Here is a 25463-nt window from a genome sequence, read left to right as displayed (position 1 = left end):
GTAGCGTTAACTTGCTTCTTTCCTTTAACGTGCATAGGATACTTTGATATTGTATATGTCGAGACGCAGTTATGGCGTGCAATAGCTTGACCTGGTGCTGGAATTCACTTGGTCTGGACAATATTCCAAGAATCAAGGATGAGATTGGACGGGCAAGCCTCTGCTCATTACCTCAAATTGATTCATTTCAATTTTTCATTACTCTGAATATTGGTCGCATCAAGCTTACTTTCCATTTCACCTCCATTCTGGCAGATCATTACACATTTCCCCAAACGAGACGTGGGCATCAGTGGACATATTCTATCAGTTCCAGTCGCGCTAGTCAAGATGGCGAAGCACATCTTTGACAATGGCACAGAGACAGGAAACATATTTCGGTATGCATCCCTGCCAAAGCTCTCGTGTTGGTGTTTACTGCCAGATACCAACTCGTTATCGCTGCATCATCAACCACACTGGAACGGAACTCATCTGAATCTCATCATCTCCATGTCAGATTGAATGGCAATAGAGAACTCGCAGATGAAATTCGACGTAGAGTCGCTCAACCAAACATAATCCACAGGAGCATGAAAGAAATCATTCATGAGGCTCTCCACACCGTCACCACACCACCATCAAACAGCGATGTGAATTGTGTGATCGAGGTTGCTAGTGCCTTTTATCGATTCACCGAGGTGTTGGGATACACAATGACATACTCGACATGTATGGCATTGGAACAAACCCTCATCATCTCAATCATTGCTCGCATACTCGTAAAGCACTTGTCAACCGAAAGGCTTCACAAGTTTATATACGTGGCCTGGGTATATAATCAGCTATCAGAGTTCGAGGACGAGACTCGTGTGAGCGCTTGGAACTTTGCAGGAATAATGTTGCTGGTGGCCTATTCAGACAGTAAATTCCACACACAAGGGCCCACCAACAAGACTGCGAAGGCGCTTTGCATCAGTATTGAGAATGTTTTCGACTTGATGCACGAATGCAAAGCTCAACCTCGTAAAAGTTATTGGCCCACATGGTGGTGTTTGGCTTCAGCACTCGTTTTCATCCAGCATATCGTATTTAGAAGCATGGGCCATTCAATTGGTGTATACCTGTATAGCTGGTGAGTGTGTTATAAGGATGGTTTGTGGAAAGATGTTGCGCCTTGAGATTGAAAATAGGAAATTGTGTATAGAAACATCGTTGTAAAATAATTTGTAAAAACAAGAAGGAATATGAAAGAGGTTGGATATAATGGTTGAACTGTGTTTGGGTTCGAGAACAAACGTTCAAAGGGAATTTCTGACGGCTAGACCAGGCAAAATGTTAACCCCATTGGCGATCTGGTTGCATATTGGGCATACAGAAGTATGTATAGATTTAAAATGACTTTTTGGAAACTCTCAATTTTGTAGAACAAAACCAGGTAAAGAAACTGCAGTCTTAAGAAATAAAACACAATACAAACTTTTACTTGCGAGTTAAACGGTTAGATTATTATTGTTGGGCCAGTTTGTATTTGAAACCAATTCCGATGATTGATGCTGTGTTGGTGTTTATAAGGTCACCATATCTCAAATTTGAGTGACAAATGTGCTTCTATGATACCGCCACAGCGTGAGGTGTAGTCGGTTCCTGTACATCATCATCCCTCAAAGAGGACCCACTACCGCTCTGCTTACTACACCATTAGTCTATGCATTCATCACTTTAGCGATTCAGCAAAGTTAAACCACCGATCCTGACGAAATACTATGTCAATCCAGCTGTGATATCAATCCGTGGTAGGTTGTTTCGAATTCTTGGGAACACAAGGCTAGGGTTGCATAGTGAGCAAAGTGGTATAGCACGTAGGTGACGAAAGTTCGATAATTTGGCACCAAAGCTTGCCATGTTTCAGGTTGAGTCCTCGTATTTTGACGAGGTGCAAGCCTGACAAGTATTGAATTCAGGCAGGATTAAGCATCCATCGTGTAGTCCACTCCTTGTCAGCGGTTTTGGATACTCAAAGTATCACACTTTTAGCCCAGCTTGAGACCGTTACATTCAATGGCTAGTAAACTCAATTCTTCACAAGCTTTTGAGCACGGCTTGACAACGTTAGGTTCACAAAGGCTATAAAGAGTTTCATGAGCGATGCAGAGCAGTTCCTTATCGATCATTGCACCGCCGTGATAATTACGGTCAAATCGTACACAGAGTTCGATTTCTTGATGCTTTCTTGTATGTTTGATGATGCCAGACTCGTCTATTCATACTTTATTTATTGATTGTGATGTTGGCAAGTCGGCACTGCCTCCAGGAGCAGCGTGCGTTCAAAGAGACAGTCCGCACATTCAATTATTTCGAGCATTAGATGGCGATGGTGTCCTTTGAACACCTGCAACTGGTCATTTCGGGGACTAGGTAAGATTCAACGTTAACGTTTTTGTCACCCAACCAAGTCTGTAAGAAGAAGGGCTCCATAGTGTGGAAAATGAATAGGATAGTGACAATTGTCCTGACAGTCACCAGTCTTGTACATGTAGTGTCGGGACTCACCCAGTGTGGTATGTCTAATTGCTCTCCTTCTTGCTTGTTAAAGTTGGCAAGAACTAACATACCCCATACATTCTGTTAGCTGGTTGGACTTGTGGTAAATTCTTTTGGAGGTTTACTGATCTCAATCAAGAGATCGGTCCTTGTCATTTATCAAGTCGTGCTACCTCTAAGAACTGGCCTCCTTTTTGTAACATCAAAACCTCACACTCCTTTTCCCCTTTGTGGATATATAGATGCAACTAAACTGTGCGGGCCTCTTCAAAACACATGTATCAATCCTTATTACTTGTGCCCGACAACATCCGTTCCATGCGGCCAAGGCTGCATGAATTCCACAGCCAACTGTTGTGGTGAGCACTTGTTATCAACAACATTCCACGATCTGATCATCTCTGGATATCTGCCGCACGGAAGTGCTGTTTGAAGATCTAGAACAATTTGTTTTGATCTCCATCGCTCTGTCTTTGTCGTATAAACCCGAGATCTAAACGTATCTACACCATGATCTAAATGTATCTACACCATCGTTTTAGGCCTGTACCATAATACCAGCGGCCAAGTATTTTGCTACCAAGGTGGTCAATGCGCTGTAGACAATACAGCTTCATTAGGATATAGTTGTGTCGCATCGACGGGAACTCCATCATGTGGAGCCAATTCCCGATGGTGTGGTGCTCCGCCACGATGTATAGACTCGAATCTAGTGTGCTGTGGTGATCATACGTGTCTTATTGGCCAAACCTGCACGACGACGGGATGCACTACGGGGACATGTGGTGACTATGGATCTGCCACGTGTGGAAGTATATGTGTGCCACCTGGAGGATCATGCTGTTGTAAGTTTGTGGCAAGATCCTGTGATTCGAAACACAAAAACCAGATATCAACCTGTTAACTATCCTCTTTATCATGGAACATAGCCGCAAACTCATCACTAGCGTGCACATCAGGCCAAACATGTTGTAGCGGACAGTGTATCGACTCGACGGCATTCCAGTGCTGCAGCGGAACCACCTCCTGTAGTATAAATTCAACCTGTGCTGCCTGTCTTCCACCAGAGTCTACCGCATCGCCACCACTATCAGGTGGAGCTATCGCTGGAATCGTTTTGGCTGTATTGATTGTCCTCACACTGTTTCTGGCTGGACTGTACCTGTATATTCACGAGTCGAGACTGGCCAACGAGGGGAAGAGTGAGAATAGGTATCCGGATATGAGGTATTCAATTGTCTTGAAAATTTTGAATCATTCTTCTCAATTTGTCAATTAACCTCCTCAATTGCTGATTCTTTTTTTGTCGCCAGTCGCAGATTATCACAAGTCGCAAGCATGCCCAAAAACTGGTCGGCCTCAATCTCCAAAAGATTCACACAACGAACCAGGCCTACTTCCACACCATCCGCATCTGCAACAAACTTATCTGAAATACCATATTCAGAACGAGGAGTATTCGGAATACCACCCCGCTCACCAACACCAGAGAACGACGAATACGAAGCGATAGAAACCATACCGACGAGCAGAGAAGCTTCTCTACTGCAACATTCACCATCCGCACTAATGGCGCATAACATGTACAGCAACCAGTTGCAGCCACCACGATACGATCTTGGTGAACGGTCTCCAACGCCGATAGAAAAGGACATGAGTAGTAGCCAGCTTGCACAGTTGCTGGGTGCTAGTGGTGCGATAACAGAGGGGCAGAGGATGGGAATGACGCAAAGGAGTCAGGGTAGTGCAGTGAGTGATGTAACTGCTACGAGTCCAACGACTGAAGCACCGCAGGATGTTCCGCGGTACATTGTGTTTAAAAATTATCAGGCCAGGAGACCGGATGAGCTTAATCTGGTTGTTGGGGATGTGATAGTGCCCATGTCTTGGTTCCCTGATATGTGCGTCAGTTACCTGTTCCTGCTTTTCTTCAGATTGATAACCGTATTACTTGTTAGGTGGGCGTTTGGCACAAAGCTACTAGCTGCAAACGAGACTCAGACAGAATGGTCTCCTCGTGCTGAATCTGGCTTTTTCCCCTTAACACACGTAATAGTCTTCCCACAAGAACTCTCTGGTGCCGCTTCTGAATCTAACGACAACGAAGCAACATAGTACAATAACAACATCATGTCGCATATCACCTCAGTAGTTGACCAAATCAACAGCAACAATAGCAATAGTGGTTTCTACCAAATGCAATCTGTCATAGTCTATATTATAAGTGTTTTCAAAATGTTTTAAGTTTCTAAGGTATAGGATCCAAAGAGCAATACGAGAATAGTAAAGATTCACGCGATTACCTGACTGAATATCAACAATACCATCCTGATCTCAGATCACGTAGATGTTGCACACGTAGAGGTCACAACAACAGCAATATAGGAGGGTCTAGCAAATGTCTTGTGTATTACTTTAGATGACTTCTTTTGTTTACTCGTATAATTTTATAAAAGCACATGTTACTTCTGTTCTTCTCTACACTATGTAAACCCAGATGTGTGTTGTGTTTCTTCTTGTTTCAGACATTTACAACCCCCAATCCTTTTCCACCAGAAGAACTACTACTAGCAGATGACGGCGTTCCGTCTTCATCAACCCAACCTTCTGCATCACTACTGAGCCTAGACTTGAACAATGCAGCACTAGCTCCATGCTTCTCACTCTTGACAGCTTCACAAATAGTGTCAAGCAGGGCAACTACATCCAGGGAATTTGGCAGAAACCATTTAGCATTAGATGATTTACTACCCACAGTAACAGTCAATACGCTATGAGGTACTCCTTTACGATGCACGTTGGATGGTGTAGTAGGCAAGTGTTCGTCACCAGCAGCTACATGTGGTGATCGTGGTATGGGAGCTAGTATCGGTGATCGTGGAATAGTGGGTTGCAATATAGGTGATTGCAATGGCGTCATGACTAGACTATTATTTATATCGGTTTGGTCGACTGGTTCAGATTGTGGCGTTGCATTTCCTGTAGTGGTTGACGCTGACGACGATTCACGTTCGAGCTCATGCAAGTACTCAAACATGTACTCGTCTGCTCTATCGTCTCCTATGGCAAACACGAAATCGACGGGTACAGTATGGGACGGTTGTGGAAAGGCTACCTGAGGTTTCTGATGTTGAGTGGGATGGTACACATGATGTTTATGCTTGCTATTATTATGATGCTCTCGTGTAGAGCTTGTGTTGCTGCTGGTGCTGTGACTATGGGTATAACTGTGCTCGGATCCATCACGTCGACCACGTATCAGATCTATTGCTGGTAGTGAAGGCGACGTTGACAACAACGGAGTTTCTACAGGCTCGGCAACCCCACGTGCCTCTTCTCGTTGTTGCTGGTCAGAATCTAGCCACATGGCGCTGATTCGACTTCGAGATTGTGAATCCTGTGGTTTCGACGTTGGTGACGGGTTAGGGAAAGTATGTAGCTTTCGAACAGTCGAGGCACTATGTTGGTGATGCTCAAGGGCTCGTTTTACGACTATGCCCTTGTTAGTCGATCTAGGAACGACTTCCAATGATTTTCGTTTCAACAAACAGTGGATGGGATACACTGGTGAGAGAGACGACTCGATATGATTTTGACATTCGGACGCCTGCCAGGCCCCGAAACTTGGATCTGCGAAGGAGAAGTTCCAAACTAAAGACAGAAGTTTCAAAACATGCACATTTTGAGCCTGAATTGGCGTACGTACTTATTGAAGCTTCCCTTTGCTCGATAGTACTTCCTGGCGTTCGACTAAAAATGTTGAAACATGAGCTTTTTGAAGATAAGACCAAATGCCGCAAAATGGCATACGTACTCTGTATAGTACTCAAAGATCTCCAAAACACTTGCTTTCCACTCAATGTTGATATCCGGCAACATATTCTCCCAAGTCGTCTTGTCTGCCCACTTTACAAAGCAACCATTCTCCGCGCTAAAAACAGGCAAAGAAATCAGATCAAGCACTTTTTGATTACAAACTCCAGGTAATACCTCAACCCCAGATGCGGTATATGCATAAACTCTGATAGAGCGTCCTTCGTCCTACCAGACATGATATATACAATATTTTTGGGATCTGCTGTCAACTCATGAAGAAGATCATTGAGGCGATTCGGAGGTATGTAGTCATTGATGGAGCCTCCAGAGCGAACTATAGTTCCATCATGGTCCAAGAACTAGGTTCCCGAACCTTTGTGAGCTTGTTGAACGCCAAAAAAAGTCACGATTGCGAAAAACTATGTTGTACTCACAAACATTCTCTTTCTAGCCAATCTCAACTCTGCCAACACAACATCAGTAGGCAACTTTGGTATCGAGCCACCGAGCGTGCGTAGCATTTCTTCGTGGACTCGACCTAATTGTCCTAAAAACGTTGTGACATAGTTCTGGGCGGAATTGGCTCTGACGTGGTCATATAACTCCTTCCATCTGGTGGACTTTTCTTCTACTGGCATTATCAGAGCTTCGTGTATTGCTTCTGCCACCTCGGTCACATTCCATGGATTTACACGTATGGCAGCACCAAAGGATCCATAAGTACCAGCGAATTCTGATATTATGAGAGGAGACTTCTTTTTGGATTGACAGGCGACTATACAAGGAGAGAAGTGACTTGAGCATAGTCTAGAAGAAATCCAAGCTGATACAAAGACATACTGTATTCATGGGAAGTCAAATTCATTCCATCGCGTAATGAGGTGACGAGACATGCATCAGCTACAGTCAATAGAGCCAAGTACTGGCTGAATGATATGTCCTGTTGGAAGTACACTACTGGAATATATTCGATAGATCCATGTTTGGAGTTGATTCGAGCAACAACATCTTGTACTTGCGCTTCGGTTTCATTGGCTTGCGTTGTTGGCAGAGCCACTTGGATGAGGATAACCTAATCAAGACGTACGTGAGCAACAACCAAAAATAGGTGCACGGAAAATACGGCATGTGCAGAGACCGTACCTTGCCAATCCATTGAGGATGTAGTTGCAAGAAGCGTTCGTAAGCTAATAGCTTTTGCCGAACACCCTTTACATAATCGTTCTTGTCACGACCAATCAAGACTTTCATTCCGGCATATTTTTGAGCAAGCGTAGCCGTGTTTTCAAACACTTCTGGATTGGCTCTCTTCTCATTGAGGGTAACCAAATCAATCCCTGCGCATTAAATCGAATACACTCAGTACCGCTAAACATTTGAAGATATCCAGCCTCAAATGACTCAACATACCGATTGGAAATATACCAACAGTGACATTGGACTTGTCCAGAAGGATGCCTCTAGGGGTCGATTCAACACCCAGTATTCGAGTAGCTGTCATGAGAAAGTGTCTCATGAAGGAATATGTTTGGAAGCCAACTAGGTCTAAATCGAGGCGAACAAAGCTAAGCAAAGTAACTCATTAAACTTTATAATCTGAGCTTGATCTTTACCAGCGCCTAGTAAGCCTTCCAGGATCTCCTTTCTAACATGTAGACATCTGAAGATCTCAGAACTTGGGAATGGGATATGTAGAAAGAATCCGATGCGAGCGGTGGGCAATCGTTTGCGAAGCATGGATGGCACCAGCATCAGATGGTAATCGTTAATCCACACTGGTCAAATGATGGTAGATACGCGATCAGTACAGCTCCGAGAAAAAAGGGACCTGCCTGACGGTGTTACCTGTGTCTCCTTCTCGACATATTTCAGCGATTCGTTCAGCGAATTTCTCGTTTACAGTAACATAGTGCTTCCACGCTCTGACTTCATACGATTGTGCCTTTGGATATTCTGGTAGCTGATAATGAAATGGCTTCCAAAGCACCTGTAATTTTGATAGGTTGAAAGAAGTGAACGGGACACGTAACTGACTACGCCAGAAAAAGGAAGACATTCGTAGCGTGGATGTTTACCTGTTTACAAAACTGATGATAATGCCCCTCCGTCTCATCGTCACCTATTAAAAGTAGAAGTAGTTGATGTGTACCGGCGTTTTGTCCTGAATCTACTCAACGACAGCATACCTGCAAAAACAGGAAGGCAGTCGTATTCGTAAAGCTTTGCACTAGCAACTTCGCGTTTTTGATCGCTCCAAGTATCAGACTGACAGCCCGTCAAGCCAATCCAATATACAGTTCCTAATAACTGATCCGAGACACTCTTGACAGCGTTCTGCAAGCCAATGTTTCCTAATGGCGAGGGGAAGACCGTGAATTGCGATGGTGCATCGGGATGATCTTTTGATGGTTTTGTTGCAGGTGAGGTAGACGTTCTGGTGTTTCGACGAGTAGTTATATGAGGAATATGAGGAGATGTATCAGGATATGATAGTGCTGATTGTGATGATCGTGGTGATGAAGCTTCCGTATTGTTTGTGGGAGAACTTAATGTCTCCTCTTCCAAGGTATATGGCAGGAAGAGGGATCCAATCAATAGACGATGGCCGTGTAGACTATAATCAAGGCCCTCCATATTCTCTGCATTTACTGACTTTTGCTCGGGAGAGCCTCGTTCAAGTCCATCCATAATGTTGTATTAAGTTACAAGAGCAAATGGATCCAAAGGTAGAAGAGAGGTATCTGCTAGTTATGGATGTCCTATAAAGCTGCTACAGTCTACATATCATGGTACGTATTACAGACTGAGCTTTTTTGCCGCAGAAGCGCAGAGGTATGTTCACTTAAGGTTTTGGTGTTTGGAGGAGTGTGCGTTTTGAGCCAAATTCAGATTGAACCTCACCCTTTACGCAAGATAACTATTATTTTATAAGTGTATTCTTCCGTTGCCTGTACTCCCTGTGCTCCTGTGTGGTCTACACGCCAACATTCAAAACGCCCTTGGGATTGATTTGAACACCATCTTCCCACAGTCAAGTCTGACTCTTGTCGTGCGTAAGCTATTCACTTATGGACCACTGAACTGCAAATTCTTCCTCGAGAACTTGACTCTTTCCAATCGGGTCAATACTTGGTGGATGATCATCACCGAGACTTTATCGCATCCGTATCTTCTCGCTCCCATCGTTCTCGAATACGTTGAGCAAACATGGCCGATCGTCCCATAGACTCAGCGACAATAGAAGCAGTTGCTTTTCTCTTTGGGTCTCTACCATCTGCAGATGACACGTCACCAACTCATAATACCAGTATTAGTACTGATGCTGCAGGCCCCACGTTGGACGACTATCAGGAGCAATATAATGAGAATGTGCATCCCGATATGTCTTGGTTACACGAACCCGTAAATCAAGGTGTTGGTGATGCAGATCAGAGTTATCTGAACGAATTTGCTTTTTTGGAGTCTGCGAATCACCCACCACCACAACACCAAGTAGTTGCCCAGCCCAACGGTTATGCACTACACATCGATACTCGTAGTACCACAACGTCTTTGAACTATGCAGCAGTGGCTTCCTACCCTAGTTTACGTCGAACTCATCGAGTCTCTCAAATCACTAAACCTAAACAGAGTACCAAAATGGAAGAATATCGTCGTAATCATAGTTCCCAAGGAACAGTAGGCTCCTTAATCAATGATGCTCAAGCTTCACTATTGACTCCACCATCGTCGTCAGTAAACGCTACACCAATAGGCAACATCCCAAGCTCACTATCCATGTCGGGATTATCCATGTACTGCACTGACGACTTACAAATGCAATACTTGAACTTGGACACACTCGACGACTCGAATGGCAACGATGAGTATTCTCGTCTCGTAGCCAGCGCTATGAACGCTCTTGGAAGCAATATAGCAGTCTTGCATGATTCAGAACGTGGATGGACTATGGCTCATTATGCTGCTTGGATGGGATCTGTATCTTCTATATGTGCTATAATATCTCGGTTTGAAGGTGCCGAATTGGTAGAAGATGTGTTGAGTAAGGCGTTGAATTCGAAGGATGGGAAGGGACGTACTCCATTTATTATCGCTTGTCACCGTGGTTATGAAGAGGTTGTTCGGGTATTGCTCGGTGCTGTTTCATACACTATCGATGGTGAAAACTTGTGTCGTTTGTTTTTCAATGTTATCCTCGCAATCGAATTGAAGTATTAAATTTTCCCCATAGATACATCAATACCTCATTTCGACCCTCTACGACTCACAATCGCGAATGGCCATGTCGCCATCCTTACTCTATTACTACAACACCACAATCAAGACACATATCCTTCAGAATGGGACTCTCTACTGCACATTGCAATATCATGCTGTCTCTACCACCCACCACACCTCGCAACTCAACTAATCAACATCCTCATCACAAACGGAAGCTCCATCTTGCAACGAGATTCAATCGGCAGCACACCATTACATCGAGCATGTGAATTCGGTCTACCACTATCGGTTATCACGGGTTTGCTGATGCATCCCGTGAATAATGAGGCCGCGCCTAGTAGTGAGGTGTTGGGTAATGGAGAGTCTGATGATGGTGGTGGAAATAATGGTGAAAGGAAGGAATCTGATGCTGACAGAAAGGGTCCAAACTCCTTGTCTATTTGTATGGCTGCCATCTCGTTGACTGACCGTGTGTATGGACGAACGGCATTGCATTGGGCTGCTGCTACTGGGAGAATCGAAACTGCAAAGTCAGTATTGTTGAAAGTCCCCGTTATTGTTTCATTACCAACAGCCTTCAATTCCACCACTCAATTACAGGTTTTTGATCAACTTGGGTGCTATAATCGAGATTCGAGACTTGCGTGGCCATACTCCACTACTGGTAGCTGCTGTAGAAGGACATATTGCAATGATCAGGTTTCTCATTAATGAAGTTGGAGCCATGTCTGCTATGGAGGACTATGAAGGTCGAAACATTGAAGGATTGTTGAGGCAGCGATTGACCTTAGACTTGTAACATAGTATGAGGTTGTTATTTCTTTAATACTGTGCATATAACAAAAGACTTGCTTAATTATTGCTCTATATATATTGCGCTATCCGTATAATGGATCCCACTCTTCTTCTTCCTCTTCCACGTGTCCAGCAGCCTTCTCACGCTCCTTACGCTCCTTTTCATATACCTTATCATCAGTCTGAAATTGGAACAGGAATGAGAGTTAGAACAACAGACAAATAGGAGAAGAAGACACTGGCTACAGTACTCGACTTACAGGGTACCTAAAACGAATAAAAGTTAGAAGGTGATTCATTGGTAAGAAATTGCCCACATAACTCACTCTCGGCGGCACATAGGACACGTATTATGCTAATATACAAGTGAAGTAGATCAGACCCTGAACATGAACATCGTCCACAAAGGCAACACCTTTGCAGATCACTTACAATAGCAAGCCAGGGATTAACACAATCACGGTGAAAAAGATGTTTACACGGCAACTCGACCGCTGACTTTTCAAACGTATCCACACATATAGCACAAGTAGTACCAGCAGCAACTTTGACGGTCGGCAACATTTTTACCCAAAATTTGCTTGCAGGTGGTTTCTTGTTACCAGATCCAACGCCGTTCATCATGTCTACTTGTAGATCTCGTAGCAGATCTCCCATCATAAGTTCGTTTATACCGCGGTCCCGTAAGCCAGCAAACATTCTAGAGAGGTCTTGAATGTTGCTTAGTTGATCTTGATTTGATCTGGAAGCTGAAGAAGGAGATGAAGAAGATCCTTCATTGGTGTGGTCCATAAAGTCGGATACATCTGGATTGAGCGCTGATGACGAAGTAGGATTCTGTCGTTTCTTGGTTGGGTCTTCGATGGAATGATCATCTACAGAAAAAGAGAGAAGGAGAGTGTTAGTGGATTGCAGATGACTAGCGAGCTACAGCAAGATTGCAAGCACATTGGCGGTTGATTCAGGTTTAAACAGCAGGAAACGTTAATGATTGTAAATTTGAGCTCCAAATGTACTCGCATGACGCAAAAACACAATGCGAACTCACCAAAGTAAGACGCCATTGTTCAGCTGTAGCACCAAGATACGATCTCGTCCCCTAGGTTGCCTATCGAAGGGCTGTCTAGTTGAGGAAAAGGACAAGAAGGTCGATTGGTGACGTGTTTCTTCCCTGACGTGTCGCCTGAAGAGCCTTAATAGAACTGACACGGTCAAGATATCTAACAACGAGTAAAATAGGATGGACTCGAAAGAAATCACGTCCAGTTCTACTATTCAGGCAGTGCTTCCTCGTCCCAAGTATTTACGCACAACGCCAACACACATTCGCAACAGGGCGAGAAGGAGGAGAGATACGCCAGCCGGCACATTTTCACTGTAGATTAAAGGCCTCCCTGTTAGGTCTCTCTTTCTCTGCTTTCGCATCAACACCGCCATCCGAATCCGAGCAAATAAAGTATAGAACATGCCAACACAACCACAACCACCTGCTGCCTCGCTCTCTCCTTGCGAGTATCGAGTAAGTTGACTCAATCTTACTCAATACCATGATATTTGTGCCTTCTTTCGCCTCTTGTTGGAATTTGAAATCGCCTGATGTTGTTATTGGTGGAATCTCAAACCGTTTTGACGTTTTGGAGACTAAACCCCCCTGTTTTTACTCGTGTATTAGACTGGAAAGACTCTTGGTCAAGGCTCATATGCTACTGTTAAGGAAGCGACTCATATCAAGGACGGCCAAAAGTATGCTTGCAAGATCATATCAAAGAAGCTCATGCAGGGCAAGGAATATATGATCTTGAACGAAATTGACATTCTGAAAAAGGTGTCGAAAGGGCATCACAACATTGTCACATTATGGGACTGTAAGACAAGGAGTGTTGTTGGCACATATCATCGGCTTTGCTAACCCTATCATACCTTTGTAGATTTCGAAACACCCAATAATTGCAAGTACCATTCGTATTCAAACACAAACAGCTTGTTTCTGACTCCTTGTTTCTATAGTATATCTGGTGATGGATTTGTGTACCGGAGGTGAACTCTTTGACAGGATATGTGAATTGGTAGGCTTCCAATTCGCTTCCTTCTCCATTTACTCGTTCTCACTATTCATCTAGGGATGCTTCTATGAGCAAAACGCTGCTCAAGTGGTTCGGACTGTAACTGATGCGGTCGCGTATCTGCACGAGCACAACATTGTGCATCGGGATATAAAGGCAGAGAATCTATTATTCAGATCAAAGGACTCGGATGAATTGGTTTTGGCTGATTTCGGGCTATCAAAGATTATGGGAGAGAGTAACTTTGAAGCTCTCAAGACCATGTGTGGTACTCCTGGATACATGGCGCCAGGTACATGATGGTGTAAGAGTTGGCAGAGTATTGTCATCTGACACCATGCGGTTTGTGTAGAGGTTATCAGGAAGAGTGGTCATGGTAGACCAGTAGATCTGTGGAGTATAGGTGTCTTGACCTACTTCTTGGTTAGTCCGCCACATCCAGTGCTCACGTGTCGGAGATACGGTGCTCAGATTATCTAACACAATCCTCGTCTTCAACCCTCCAGTTATGCGGATATACACCATTTGATGCCCCATCACACCACGAAGAAGTGGCAAAAATCCTATCCAACAATTTCTCCTTTACACCCACCGAATATTGGGCAGACGTGTCTGAGGACGCCAAAGACTTTATAAGAAAACTGTTTGTAGTTGATCCACATGGTCGATTGACTGCCAGACAAGCACTAGAACATCCCTGGTTGGCATCTCTACCGCCCATGATTGGCAGGAATGGCATCGTTGCGCCTGATAGTGCAGTCACGGAACTGGATGTACCAGTGAATACTGTATTGCCAGCAGGAGAACACTCACCCGAGAATGGAACTAATCTGGCACCCAAGTTGATGAATGCTAAATCTCGATTTAGGAAGGTTGTTGATGCTGTCTTGTTTGCAAACAGGGTATGTGTTTGTGGTGACAGGAAATCGATGATTCTTCGTCTAACAAGCTTTGTCTATCCAACCTCAGATTTCGCTAGCTAGTCAGGACAATCTACATGAGCGAGCATCAACGACATCAAACACCAGTGCAACTCCAGCCACAGCCACAACCTCCACGAATGGCCTCCCCGAACACCTCCATCCTACTGAAGATCAGGTGGTAAATGGCGTGCTGATGGTCGTGGCAAGGTAGTATGGAGGAGGCAAGATAGTATGGGAGAGGCTGGACGGTGTTGGTTGCGAGGAGGGGATTTTTTTGGGTTTATGATGGTATATTTGTTAGACCATGACAAAATTTATAAATGTAATAAAGTTGAGAGATACACTAACATACTTGTGCGATGTTTTCGTCAGATGTTTGGACTTTGTTGTTTTCTGCTTCGCCTTGCGTCTTTTCGACCGTGTTTCTCGCCGTTTTGAGATTTTGTACGCGCTCTTATACTCGAAATACACGTTTACCAGCTTGTCTTTGCTGGTAGAAAGAACCGTATCTTGACTTTCCCACTTGATTCGCTTTGCATCAAAACCCCACACAGCAAAAGACGCATTCTCAGACACAGATCTGATTGTGATCATGATTGTGTCTCGCCTAGTAGCAGGTCGGGCTGTGCAAGCTGCTCCATGGTGGTCCCAGTCATCAAATGTATTGACACGATCATCAACAGTCAGTGTTGGCAACCACAGCAATTACAAGAACGTGAGCCATGGAAGGAGTCTCGAATACAGATATATGGCAACTACTACTACGCCAAAGGATGAAGCTGGTGGAGATCACACTGACAAGGATCATCAGAAAGGTATGTGTCTGGTACATCAAACCACATCACAACAAAAATTCAATACGTGTTCATTTGTTACGAATCAAGACGGCAACAACATTAAATCGATAAGAAATGAACAATGCATTAACTTTCAATTTTCTAAATAGCTGCTGTTCGTAAAGCCAAAGTAGCTCGAGTTCAGCTCAAGGCACTGCCAAAATCCAGTGTACCTGAACGACCTCCTACAGCCTATATCCTCTTTGCTCAGGAAGTCCGTAAACAGATTATGGATGACTTGACTTCTGGGGAATCCAAGCCGACATTTGTACAGATTGCTAACGCTATTGGCAAGAAATGGAAGGAGACGGATGAATCTGAAAAAGAGGTTGGTCAGGCTGATTTTTTTGGTTGCTTCAGAAGGAATTACGATTGTTGAAGCGAGGATCCTGTATCTTGGCGCTCGTCTTCTACTCGATTTCTGTGACATGCACTCACATACCTGTTTTCCTGTCATCCCATCTCAACACTAGAAATACTCGGCCAAAGCATCAGAACTACGAAAAATATACGACAACAACCTATCAAAATACCTCGCAAATCGATCACCACTCGATCTAGTCGTGGAACAATACCGTACCCGTCTCTTGAAGTCATTGAATCCAGCAAAGAGATCTCCACCTCGTAAATTTAAAGATCCAAATGCTCCCGCTCATCCTCTCTCGGCATATGGATGCTTCTTCAAGGAGGTGTGGGCTAGTGGTTCTGATGCACAGACTAGAGTGTTGGGAAAGTCGTTGGAAGGGTTGCCTGTGTCGGAGGCTGGGAGTTTGTTGGGTGCTACGTGGAAGAAGATGACGGATTCTGATAAGGAGGTTAGTGTGCGTTATTTGTTTGCGGCTTTGGAGACTTGTCTGTTTCGAATGAATTGGTATTGGTAGAGGAGTTATAAAAGATTTGGAGACAACATATGCTTGGCCTTTTAGGATATTTTAAATCTCTGGGTTTTGCCCTAGATTTTTGACGCAAAAACCTAACCAGTCACACAATCATATAATAGAAATATGTCGTTATGGCCAAGAAGGCTAGTGAAGAGTATGCATCTGCCAAGAAGGCATATGAAGGAACATTGCTTGGAGCCCGTGAAGAACTCCACGAGACACTAAAGGAAGCTGTCGCCAAGAGTCCTGGCTTGAAGACGAAGCGAGGAGGAAGGGCAAGAAAATCTGGCGGTGCAGTCGTTAAGAAGGCAAAGACCAGGGCTACTGCAAACCCAACAATAACAAGGAAGAAGAAGACTGCTAATAGTGCTGCCAAATCTAGCACAAAGAAGACTAAGAGTAGTAGTGCACCAGCTGCAGCTACAAAGGCAAAGAAGATGACTACTAAACGAGTCAGTGCAGGTCGTAAGAGGAATGTGGTCAAGGACTGATACTATTGAGAGGAGGACTTTCTCATGCTTTTTTGGTTATATGCAAATGATGTGGTTTGAGTGGTTGAGGAACGATATGTTTATAAATGATTTGTCAAATTTGTAGTATAAGAAAACGTATGAAGCACCCTTTTCTGCAAGGAAAGGACGAAGCAATAAACACTACACCTTGTAAATTAGAGTCTGTGAACGGCTTTTTGACCAAGTTTCGAGACTTGAGATAATCAAGTTGCGAGGACGCCTTCATCGTCACCAATAACGGGGAGCAGCGAAAAAACCGTCAGGATACGAGTTTGTCTTTCAGGCAAGCTGTGTTGACTCTACACTTTGACCACGAATCACCAAAACAATCAGCGCTGCTAGAAACTGAAGGGTCCCAAGTCAACTCTGACCCATCCTTCTTGTTTCTTGCCCTGCCAGTATATTACCAAGGTAACCACCACCACCACGGAAGCTTTCGCCGTTCCTGCTACCACCATAACAAGGCTTCTTATGATCCTTATGCTCTTTGATGTGGACTTGGTATCTTCGCGTACACTAAGTTGATATAGTTCAATATAAGTCGTCGAGACGTTGAAAGGATTCAATGCAAATGCCGTTTTGCACAAAGGGATCAGACAGTACATTCAGCCATGATTGTGGCTTTAGACTGGGGCACTTCAACAACCTGACAATAGCTTACAGAGTCTCGATTCTCGTCCAGCATTCACGAATTCTCTCCGTCTTGGTGACTTATAGTATGAGTCTTGATTTCCGTGCCCTGGAACGATTGAGTTCCAGAGAAAACTGAAAGTCTAAGAAAAAGGGTCAACATCGACAATGTTTATAAGAGAAACAGAAATAAAAACACAAGCGAAAGTCCTGAGAAACTTGCTGTCTTACGTCTATCCGGCCCCCCGGAAATTGAGAGGGAAGCAGCATTCTGTCCTGGCTCTAGGTCGTCTACTTGAGCAGCTCGTAAACAGCATAAACCACCCCGAGGAGCAGAAGAGCACGATTTATTGCTTGACTCTTGGTGGCAGTTTGATTTGCCTTCTGAAGCAACTTGTTGAAGAAGACGGGAGTGGCCGACCAAAAAGTTGCACCAGTAGTTGGCACAGCCGCAGCCCAAATAGCACTCCCGTATCAACTAGTCGCGTTTACGTCAAGCAGATCTTTGAATAATTATGACTGCTACGTGAAGAAATCTGTCAAGGAAACAACCAGGTCGTTCGTAACGAGTGTATTTAGACATGACAAACATCCCAGAGTCACAGTCCCGAGTCCAAAATGCTATATAATTCGGCACGACATAATAGCGTTTCGTTCAAGTTGTCCTTTGATCCGAATGCCAATACAACAACAGTCGAGTTGCGCACCGTCGTGAACTCGAATGCACATCCTTAGAAATACGACGGGGCAGGTCTGGGCGCCACTCCTCATGTAGCAGCCAGCCACGATGCAATCATGGTAGTGCAAATGATATTCAACAGGGTTGGTTTATCACCTTTTGACATCCAGTGTCAATACAGGCAATGCACAAAAACGACTGTAGGTGGGGAAACCATCCTTTCTCCAAGTGGTTGACTTCACTCTTTCCACCCATAACTCCCACGACAGCGTGCTTCGATCTTGTTAAACCACCATTGCTCTCGTGTTGCTCTTTAGGTACGTTGATGTGGATCGGAAACAACTGGCAACCTAGGTTGAGACATTTCAAGGTGTGAGGTTGAGATGCAAAGTGATTTGATGTGAATATAATTTCAACAAGGGGATCAACTAGCAAAGCAGCCATGATATTTACCTTTTGACTAGGCGCCTTAACCTTTACACATCCTTCGACAATCTTGGTGACCACAGCTTTAAACGTCACGATTCTGGTCCTTCTGTCCTGATATCCTTTTTGCCTGATAGTCCGATTGTAAATAATAATAATAATCATAATAAGTATTTCCAATTTGGTCGATGTTTTGCTTGACATATTGATAACTAGGGAAAAGCGAAAAGGCAAAAAAGGGAGTCAGCATTGACTTCTGAGCTTAAAGAGCAGAAAATCCAAGAAGGTCAAAGTCCTATTCCACAAGAGCATCTAGCCTCGGAAAATCCAAGAAGGTCAAAGCCCTATTCCACAAGAGCATCTAGCCTCGGTAAATCAACCTTTAGAGTGACGCAGTTACGGTTGAGCATACATTGTGCTCGCTGCGTATCTTCGATTATGTTGTGAGTATCGTAAAGAGCTCAATCCAACCAGAAGGGCGACACAGCATGATTTTGGGTGTTGATTCTGGTGGTAGCAATATTCCTTGTCCTCTGACGGAGACATTTCGAAGAGTAAAGGGAGTTGCTGACAAAAGAAAAGGTCATTGGTTCTCAATATATTCGGGATTCCAATCAGCACAGACCCGAGGCAACGACATTCTTCCATGCCGATCAGATTATTTAACGACGCATAGCTGCTACAAGCTGAAGTTGTCCAAGAAACCACAAAATCGTTTGTGGAGGCGATTCTGACATGGGTAACCGCTCCAAAGTCAGAGCCCGAAACCAGAATGCTATAGAATTGACGTCCAAATTGACGAATTGCCATATATTTGACCTTGCAGCCGAACAATAACAACGAGGTTGAGAGTCGTTAAACTCGAATGCGTATCCTGTAAGATGTGTTCGGGCAGGTCCGGATTCGAATTATGATTCGATCCTCCACCATGTGATGCACTCAAAGTCGTGAATTCGGTGTGCAAGGTTTGGTTTATTGCCTTGCCAACGTGGAGAATGATGACGGTGATGTTGAAGGAATTCTTACCAATATTAGATAAATTACACGGCCGCTCTAATCGAATCCTCGCAATACGTTCCTACAATTAGAAAATCTAGCTAGCTCCAGTTGTGAAAAAGTTGAATTTGGAGCAAACCGTTATCGTGTCTAGCTTCCAAGGCGGTCAAGCGAGTGGAACAGGCGCAGGATCCAATTTGCAGAGTGGAGCTGAACCAAAAAGCAAGTCTTGAAAGCTTAAAAAGGCCAGTTACTTTCTACCTTTTTACCACCACCACCACCAGTGTAGCTATTACAATTTACGACCCAACGTTAAAGCTTTACATCTACAGTATATTGCAAGTTTTATTCACCATATCACGTCATTGCAGTCTCACATCATCGTTGTAAAAAGGTCATCACGGATGCAACATGTGGCCAATAAGTCTGCTCCAATTAAATTCAGTCGAGGCTTATTGATGGGTACATACTTTGGTGATGGCGGCAGTATTTGCGGTATAGACAATCTCTTTGCCGCTTTGACTGATGAAGTCTTGTTGGAAGGGTTTTTTGGACATCTCGCTGCTGCTACAATTTGTGTATGGACATTCACTCACGCGACTCCATACCATAGGTTGTCGTCCAACTTGATAGCCGACATACAGATTCGACACTTGCGTCGCGTAGCTTCATGTTTGTCTGTGAGAGTGTTGAAAGGGTTGGTCACCTAACTTTCAGTTATTGGAATGGTACGAATTACGATGTTTTTGTTATCTTTATTTGAGCACACATTGATTCCTTCTTTATTTCTAGGCGCTGGTGTCAGGAAAACATTAGTTTCTGTTCACCTCAACCAAACCAATCCACATCGGCACTATGTTGCAGTGCCCATTTCATAAATTAAGGCTTTGTGGATGTTTCTTTTATACACAGTCAGACGGAACAAAGTAGTACACATCGAGAAGTAGTTTGTGGAGAGTCTCAGCACGGCTGTCATAGTGCTGTAGCAAAGCAGAGGATTTACTGCTGAATGCTCGGCTCTGATCACGGCTACTCTCACTGTGTCTGGAACTGTATACGGAAATACTCCATTTTGATTGGTCTGCTGCTGGCAGAAGAATGGAAGCCCCAATGTAAGTACAATCAATCGCACAGTTGCTGTTGTGAGCATTCCCTAACACTCTATAATGCAATAGGCTGATGACCAGTTTGGGTGCTGAAGCCCGAAAGAGAGACACCTAGCTGAATTGGGTTTGGCAGCTGCTTCTCAACAACATATTACAAAGCTTGGATCCCCTCCCTCTGAAGTTGAGTCCTCGCGGTGGAGAATGGTAAAAGAACTATTGACTAGTGTCTTTGCTATATCGTCGACGAACGTTGAGGCCTCAGATAGTAAAAAAAGTAACAAAATATACGAAAGTATGTATAGATATAGATTGCCTTTTTTCGAAACTCTGAATTTGTAAAGCATGACATAAAAAAGAACCTAAACCCATAAGCAATAAAACACAATACAATTCTTTGGACACAAGTAAAACGGTTGGTAGTATTGTTGCGCCAACTCGCATTTCAACCCATTTTAAAAGGAAGGTACATGTTGGTGTGTATATTAATGATATCACCACAACTCAAACGAAATCAACCTTTTGCGTTGCAAAGGTGTTTCTATGATACCGACACAACTTGAGGTGTAGTCGCTTCCCTCCCATCACCATCTGTAGGAGTCTCTGCAGCGACCTGAGTCGCATTCCCGCTCTGACTATTATTATTATTACTACTAACAACCTCCTCATTCAACACCTCAGCTAATCGCTGCACCTGAGTACGAGCTCGATCCCGATCTCCAACACTGGCTATATACCTCTTCAATCCAGTCTTGATACTACTAGTCCCATCAGCCCGTCTCTCATTCTTGGAGCACATGGTCAAGAAATCTCGTAATCGGTCTGGTTCCATGGTGAGCAAGACTGGATAGCATGTTGGCTGGAGACTTGCACAGCATAGGACAAAGCCCTGCCAGACTTTAGGCTCAGTCCATACTTTACGAGATATGAGACGGACAAGGATTGAGTTCATAAAGGATTGTAGACCACGGTGTGTTTTGATTGCTTGGAGAGCTGTACGCATCATGAGGTTGGGTATTTTTGGTAATTCTACGAGGGTCTGTAGTGTGGTGGCTAGTACTTCTTGCTTAAATACATTGGCGGTTTCAAAGCATATTTGCGTTGCTATGAGAAAGTAGAGCGTGTTGAAGACAACCACGGGGACCAAAAAACAAACAGCGACTGGATTCGTGTAACATACCTTCCATGGTTCGTTTCAGCCCAACTTGATCTTCAAGACGATGTAGAGTTATCAGCAGCTCTGTAGGCGTGAGCTGTGTACTAGTTCCTTTAACAGCAGGTGTAGTGACAGCAGCTAATACAGGATTTGGATTCGGTGCAAACACAGCCATATCAGCAGAAGCAGCAGCCGAACTTCCACCAGGAGCGGCTCCAACTAGAGTTGTAACTGGTCCTCCTAAAAGTCCTTCTTTTGCGACTGTTACGTCGACAAGACGTGCAAAGGCTTCCTTTACTAGTGCATGTCGAGTAGGACTACCATCTAGGAGTGATACTATCTTTGGCAAGTAACTCAGCACGTCCATCTGTCAAATGGGGAGGATTGTTAGACTTTCAGACTCATTTATGGTAGTCCAAAAAAACGAACGTTACCTTATCAAGTCCAGACAAGATACTAATCGCCCAACGTCCATCTCCACGATCACTATTCAGTACATGTTTGATGACATGAACCAATGCAGGAGTTGGCTTCTCATCTTTTGTCAGTGTTTGTAATATTATGAGAGCCAAATTATCACTGCCATCAGGAAAGACTTTTAGCATTTCTAAGAGCTTTAGAGAGCCTTGACCCATAGATTTGATCAGGCCAGGAATCTCTTCGTCAATCACATTCCGTATTGGCAGTGAAAGAGACTTGTATATCACCAAGACTCTATCAAAGGAACTCCGTGAGTAAAGCACACTCACCGTTTCCAGCAGATCAAAGCGTAATTTTTTTTGCCGAACTTACTGATGCAGTAATTCTTGTTTTCGACTACATAAGGCGAAATATAATTCAAGATGTCTAACGACATCTGCTCGAGACCACTCATCCTCTTTCTTTATTTCATGCTCCTCCATTTTGACGTCTTCCATTTTCACTTGTGAGTCCTCCTTGTTGGGTAAAGTCAGGAGAACTCGCAAGGTCTGAAGAGCAAACTCTTCAATCCTTGGAGCCAATGATGGGTGATCGGGGACCCATCGCTTCACCAATACGATAGAGAGCTTCCTTAATTGGGTTTCTGTAGGGAAAAAAAGCGACGCATTATGTAAGTTTTATGACGCACAAAGAAAGCCATCAGAATTCCTTTCTCGAACCTTGTGTTATGCAATACTCTAATAAAACCTCAAGAGCCCAAGTTCGAACAGCAGGTCTAACTTGAATCAAGTCTACTATGGTAGACAAGCCAATCTTGACTCGTTCAGAGTCCTCACAGTATCCTTTGATAGCTTCTCGTACTTCTTCACCATCGACACTGGGTACATCCAATAACAGTTTAGCAATGGTACGATCCTTGACGTCGAGATGTGCTTTCATCTCGGTCAACACTCGACCTAGCCATATAGAATACTGAGGTTCATATGCAGCGTCATTTGCGTGTTTGTGGTCGTTCATAAACTCTTCAAACAGCCATTGAATGGCGAAATCAAATCTGATGGGCAGGAATTGAAAATCAAGACAACCGTGTGAGTTTCGCTCAGCCAAAAGAATTGTAACTCTGAAATCGATACATACCGGCCGCGACAATCTTCCATAAAAAACCGCAATAATTCACTTCTAACAGCTTGAGAAATCTCTGGATCGACAATAGCCATGACTCGTGAACCAATCAACATCCAAGCATCACGAGCAGCTCCCAAAGTCTGCTTGGGATTCTTTGTGTAATGTACACCAACAGCCGCAGAGGCTTCTGAGAGAGAAGCTCCATGATCTAATACAGGTTCTGCATACAAGACACGTTGTAATGCTTCTATGATAGCGCTTGTTCTTGCTTCTTTGGTCATTATTATACTAGATACAATCAAGTCAGATATTTCTTGAGGCTCTCCAATTGGTGGCGGCGTATCTGGTACTCTAGGAGGAGGTGACGGCTCTCGTGGCCTTGATTCCTCTTTGGCTGCTACTATTGGCACATTCATAGGCACAGTTTGTCCTGAACCTGATGAAGCTCTTGCCATTTCAGTTCCACGAGACATGTTTGGTGGTAGTGGAAGATTGTATGCCTGACAATAAGCCTAAGATTTGAAGTGTTGACTTTTAGCAAACTTGATTGGGCAAGCCAAAAAAAAAAAACGAGGATATTGCTGTGAATTAATGTCTTACCGCGATCGCCGACTGCCACCGTTCATCAAGCATATTCCTCATAACGTGAAATATGGTATCAACAACCAGGGATAATGGTAACGTATTTACATCTATAGCGGCAGGTGTGGTTGAAGCTGATGGCCTGGCTTCTGCCAGAGGTATTACGGCAGGTGATGGCGAATCGATACGAGCACGCTTCGAGGTTGATGAGCTCAAACTAGGAGCTGCTCGTTTTGGTGGCCGAGGTTTTGTGGTTTCTTGTCGTTCAGTCAATGTTCTTATAGCATCATGTACAACTGCTTGGTGAGGCGCCACAGCAGCGAGTCTAGATGAAGACAAACATCAGTACGATTGAATACAGGAGATCGAATTGGAATGCGAGCGTCTTACTTTGATATACCGATAAGCACATTTCGAATTGACCTCTCTGCATTTCGTAATTCCCATGGTGTCAATGCAGATGGCGGCGCGGTATACCAGATTTTGAACACTCCTAAAATATAAGACAAGAACTGTGGCCTTGCTCTTAGCAGAGGCAAGAAACAGTTCACCACCGCAGACATAATTCCACTCGATCTGTGAGGAAGTGAGGGTATGAGATCCGGTTGAGGAGGGTACTTGCAATAGATTTGCTTACGCGGAAGAAGATTGTGATATGAGAGCGACCAACATGTTCAAGTAGTCTCCAGCTTCTGCGTATAGAGCCTGAATGTTGAGATGAGGGTGATGCTGTTGTGGAACCAAGTCCAGGCCAATCTGTCCCTCAGTCACCTGATTAAAGATGTTAGAAACAGTTCAGATTATATTAATTGGGGACATGCTTTACCGTAGGATCGCGAGGAGTTTGAACCACCACCAGAACCTGAAACATTTTGATGACTGCCATCTTTGTCCCATCACTTCCTCCTGCAAACAATACATTCAGCCGTTGCTTCATTTTAGTGACTTCAGGCCACGGAGCATTCACATTTTGACATCTATTAGAGTGAACTTAGTTACGATAGTCGTGCGAGTATTTGCTTCATTGTACACGTACGTGAGTTTGAAGATGAAGGGATAAATGTTTGTCAGACACAATATAGCACGATTTACAACAGGAGGATCCACCTCTCTTTCAATCATGGCCAATAGAGTTTGCATCCACAGAGTCAAGGGAACTAGTACGTGTGTTTTGAGAGCAAAGGTCAATAGAGTGTATACAAAACAAGAGTGGGAAAGAAAGATGAATATGTACCGGTCATGATGTCAGCTCTTGCAAATAGATCGCCCTGATGGACGGTAATAAGGTCGTCTACAATCTTGAGAAAACACATTCGAACTTGTCTTGATGTCGGAACTAGAGGGATTCTAGCCAAGACGGCAGCCAGTCCAGGGATGAGTTCTGGTTGATTTTGCAGTAGGGAAATCAACGCGTCTGGATTTGGAGACGGCGATGTTACTATTTGATTCAGCAAAACCAATGCTGCTTGTTGCGATTGCTGGCTCATAGTTAATAGCAAATAGGAGATATAAAGGATCCAAAATGTACGTGTCAGGATTCTGTTTACATAATACGTCAAACTCCCTTCTTCTGATTTGGCTCTTCCCAGTTGCAACTCTTGAAACTTCAAGTGCAAAAACCTCAAGGTTGCGATTCGAACACACTGCACGTGTTTCAGTCTACCATAAGTCTATACAGCCTATTCATCTGACCTCATAGGAGTATAAATATTCTTACTTTCCTCTTTGGACTTGATTGCATCGCCTCTTTCTGCAACTCTCGTATTGGAGAACGGT

The 25463-nt window shown here is 43.9% G+C and overlaps 6 protein-coding genes across 6 annotated transcripts; 3 read left to right on the top strand and 3 right to left on the bottom strand.

Moving 5' to 3' along the window:
- Window positions 1-5044: 5044 nt before the first annotated feature.
- SmJEL517_g00258 (uncharacterized protein) lies at window positions 5045-9027 on the bottom strand (the record flags this gene model as incomplete). Its single annotated transcript, XM_031166188.1, has 12 exons — window positions 5045-6153; window positions 6230-6273; window positions 6338-6454; window positions 6514-6698; window positions 6774-7114; window positions 7180-7411; window positions 7483-7676; window positions 7750-7884; window positions 7953-8114; window positions 8185-8326; window positions 8415-8458; window positions 8526-9027. 12 exons carry the CDS (start codon window positions 9025-9027, stop codon window positions 5045-5047), a joined length of 3207 nt encoding a protein of 1068 aa, XP_031027689.1.
- Window positions 9028-9546: 519 nt separating this feature from the next.
- Window positions 9547-11359, top strand: SmJEL517_g00257 (uncharacterized protein; the record flags this gene model as incomplete). The annotated part of the gene is made up of 3 exons (XM_031166187.1): window positions 9547-10498; window positions 10571-11090; window positions 11161-11359. 3 exons carry the CDS (start codon window positions 9547-9549, stop codon window positions 11357-11359), a joined length of 1671 nt encoding a protein of 556 aa, XP_031027682.1.
- Window positions 11360-11438: 79 nt separating this feature from the next.
- SmJEL517_g00256 (uncharacterized protein) lies at window positions 11439-12419 on the bottom strand (the record flags this gene model as incomplete). Its single annotated transcript, XM_031166186.1, has 5 exons — window positions 11439-11537; window positions 11616-11622; window positions 11682-11710; window positions 11788-12230; window positions 12404-12419. 5 exons carry the CDS (start codon window positions 12417-12419, stop codon window positions 11439-11441), a joined length of 594 nt encoding a protein of 197 aa, XP_031027681.1.
- Window positions 12420-12820: 401 nt separating this feature from the next.
- SmJEL517_g00255 (uncharacterized protein) lies at window positions 12821-14552 on the top strand (the record flags this gene model as incomplete). The annotated part of the gene is made up of 7 exons (XM_031166185.1): window positions 12821-12874; window positions 13028-13220; window positions 13363-13421; window positions 13476-13710; window positions 13771-13841; window positions 13925-14320; window positions 14388-14552. The coding sequence occupies 7 exons, from the start codon at window positions 12821-12823 to the stop codon at window positions 14550-14552; spliced, it is 1173 nt and encodes a 390-aa protein (XP_031027684.1).
- A 381-nt stretch (window positions 14553-14933) lies between these two features.
- On the top strand, window positions 14934-16549 carry SmJEL517_g00254 (uncharacterized protein; the record flags this gene model as incomplete). The annotated part of the gene is made up of 4 exons (XM_031166184.1): window positions 14934-15156; window positions 15288-15505; window positions 15651-15992; window positions 16178-16549. 4 exons carry the CDS (start codon window positions 14934-14936, stop codon window positions 16547-16549), a joined length of 1155 nt encoding a protein of 384 aa, XP_031027683.1.
- Window positions 16550-20945: 4396 nt separating this feature from the next.
- SmJEL517_g00253 (uncharacterized protein) lies at window positions 20946-25174 on the bottom strand (the record flags this gene model as incomplete). Its single annotated transcript, XM_031166183.1, has 12 exons — window positions 20946-21508; window positions 21585-21927; window positions 21995-22274; window positions 22353-22623; window positions 22700-23034; window positions 23118-23617; window positions 23706-24012; window positions 24078-24263; window positions 24325-24458; window positions 24514-24664; window positions 24724-24844; window positions 24922-25174. 12 exons carry the CDS (start codon window positions 25172-25174, stop codon window positions 20946-20948), a joined length of 3444 nt encoding a protein of 1147 aa, XP_031027686.1.
- Window positions 25175-25463: the final 289 nt, after the last annotated feature.

This window comes from Synchytrium microbalum (assembly GCF_006535985.1).
Source record: "Synchytrium microbalum strain JEL517 chromosome Unknown SmJEL517_scf0001, whole genome shotgun sequence".
Classification (NCBI taxonomy): domain Eukaryota; kingdom Fungi; phylum Chytridiomycota; class Chytridiomycetes; order Synchytriales; family Synchytriaceae; genus Synchytrium; species Synchytrium microbalum.
This window is presented reverse-complemented; position numbering and strand designations above follow the sequence as displayed.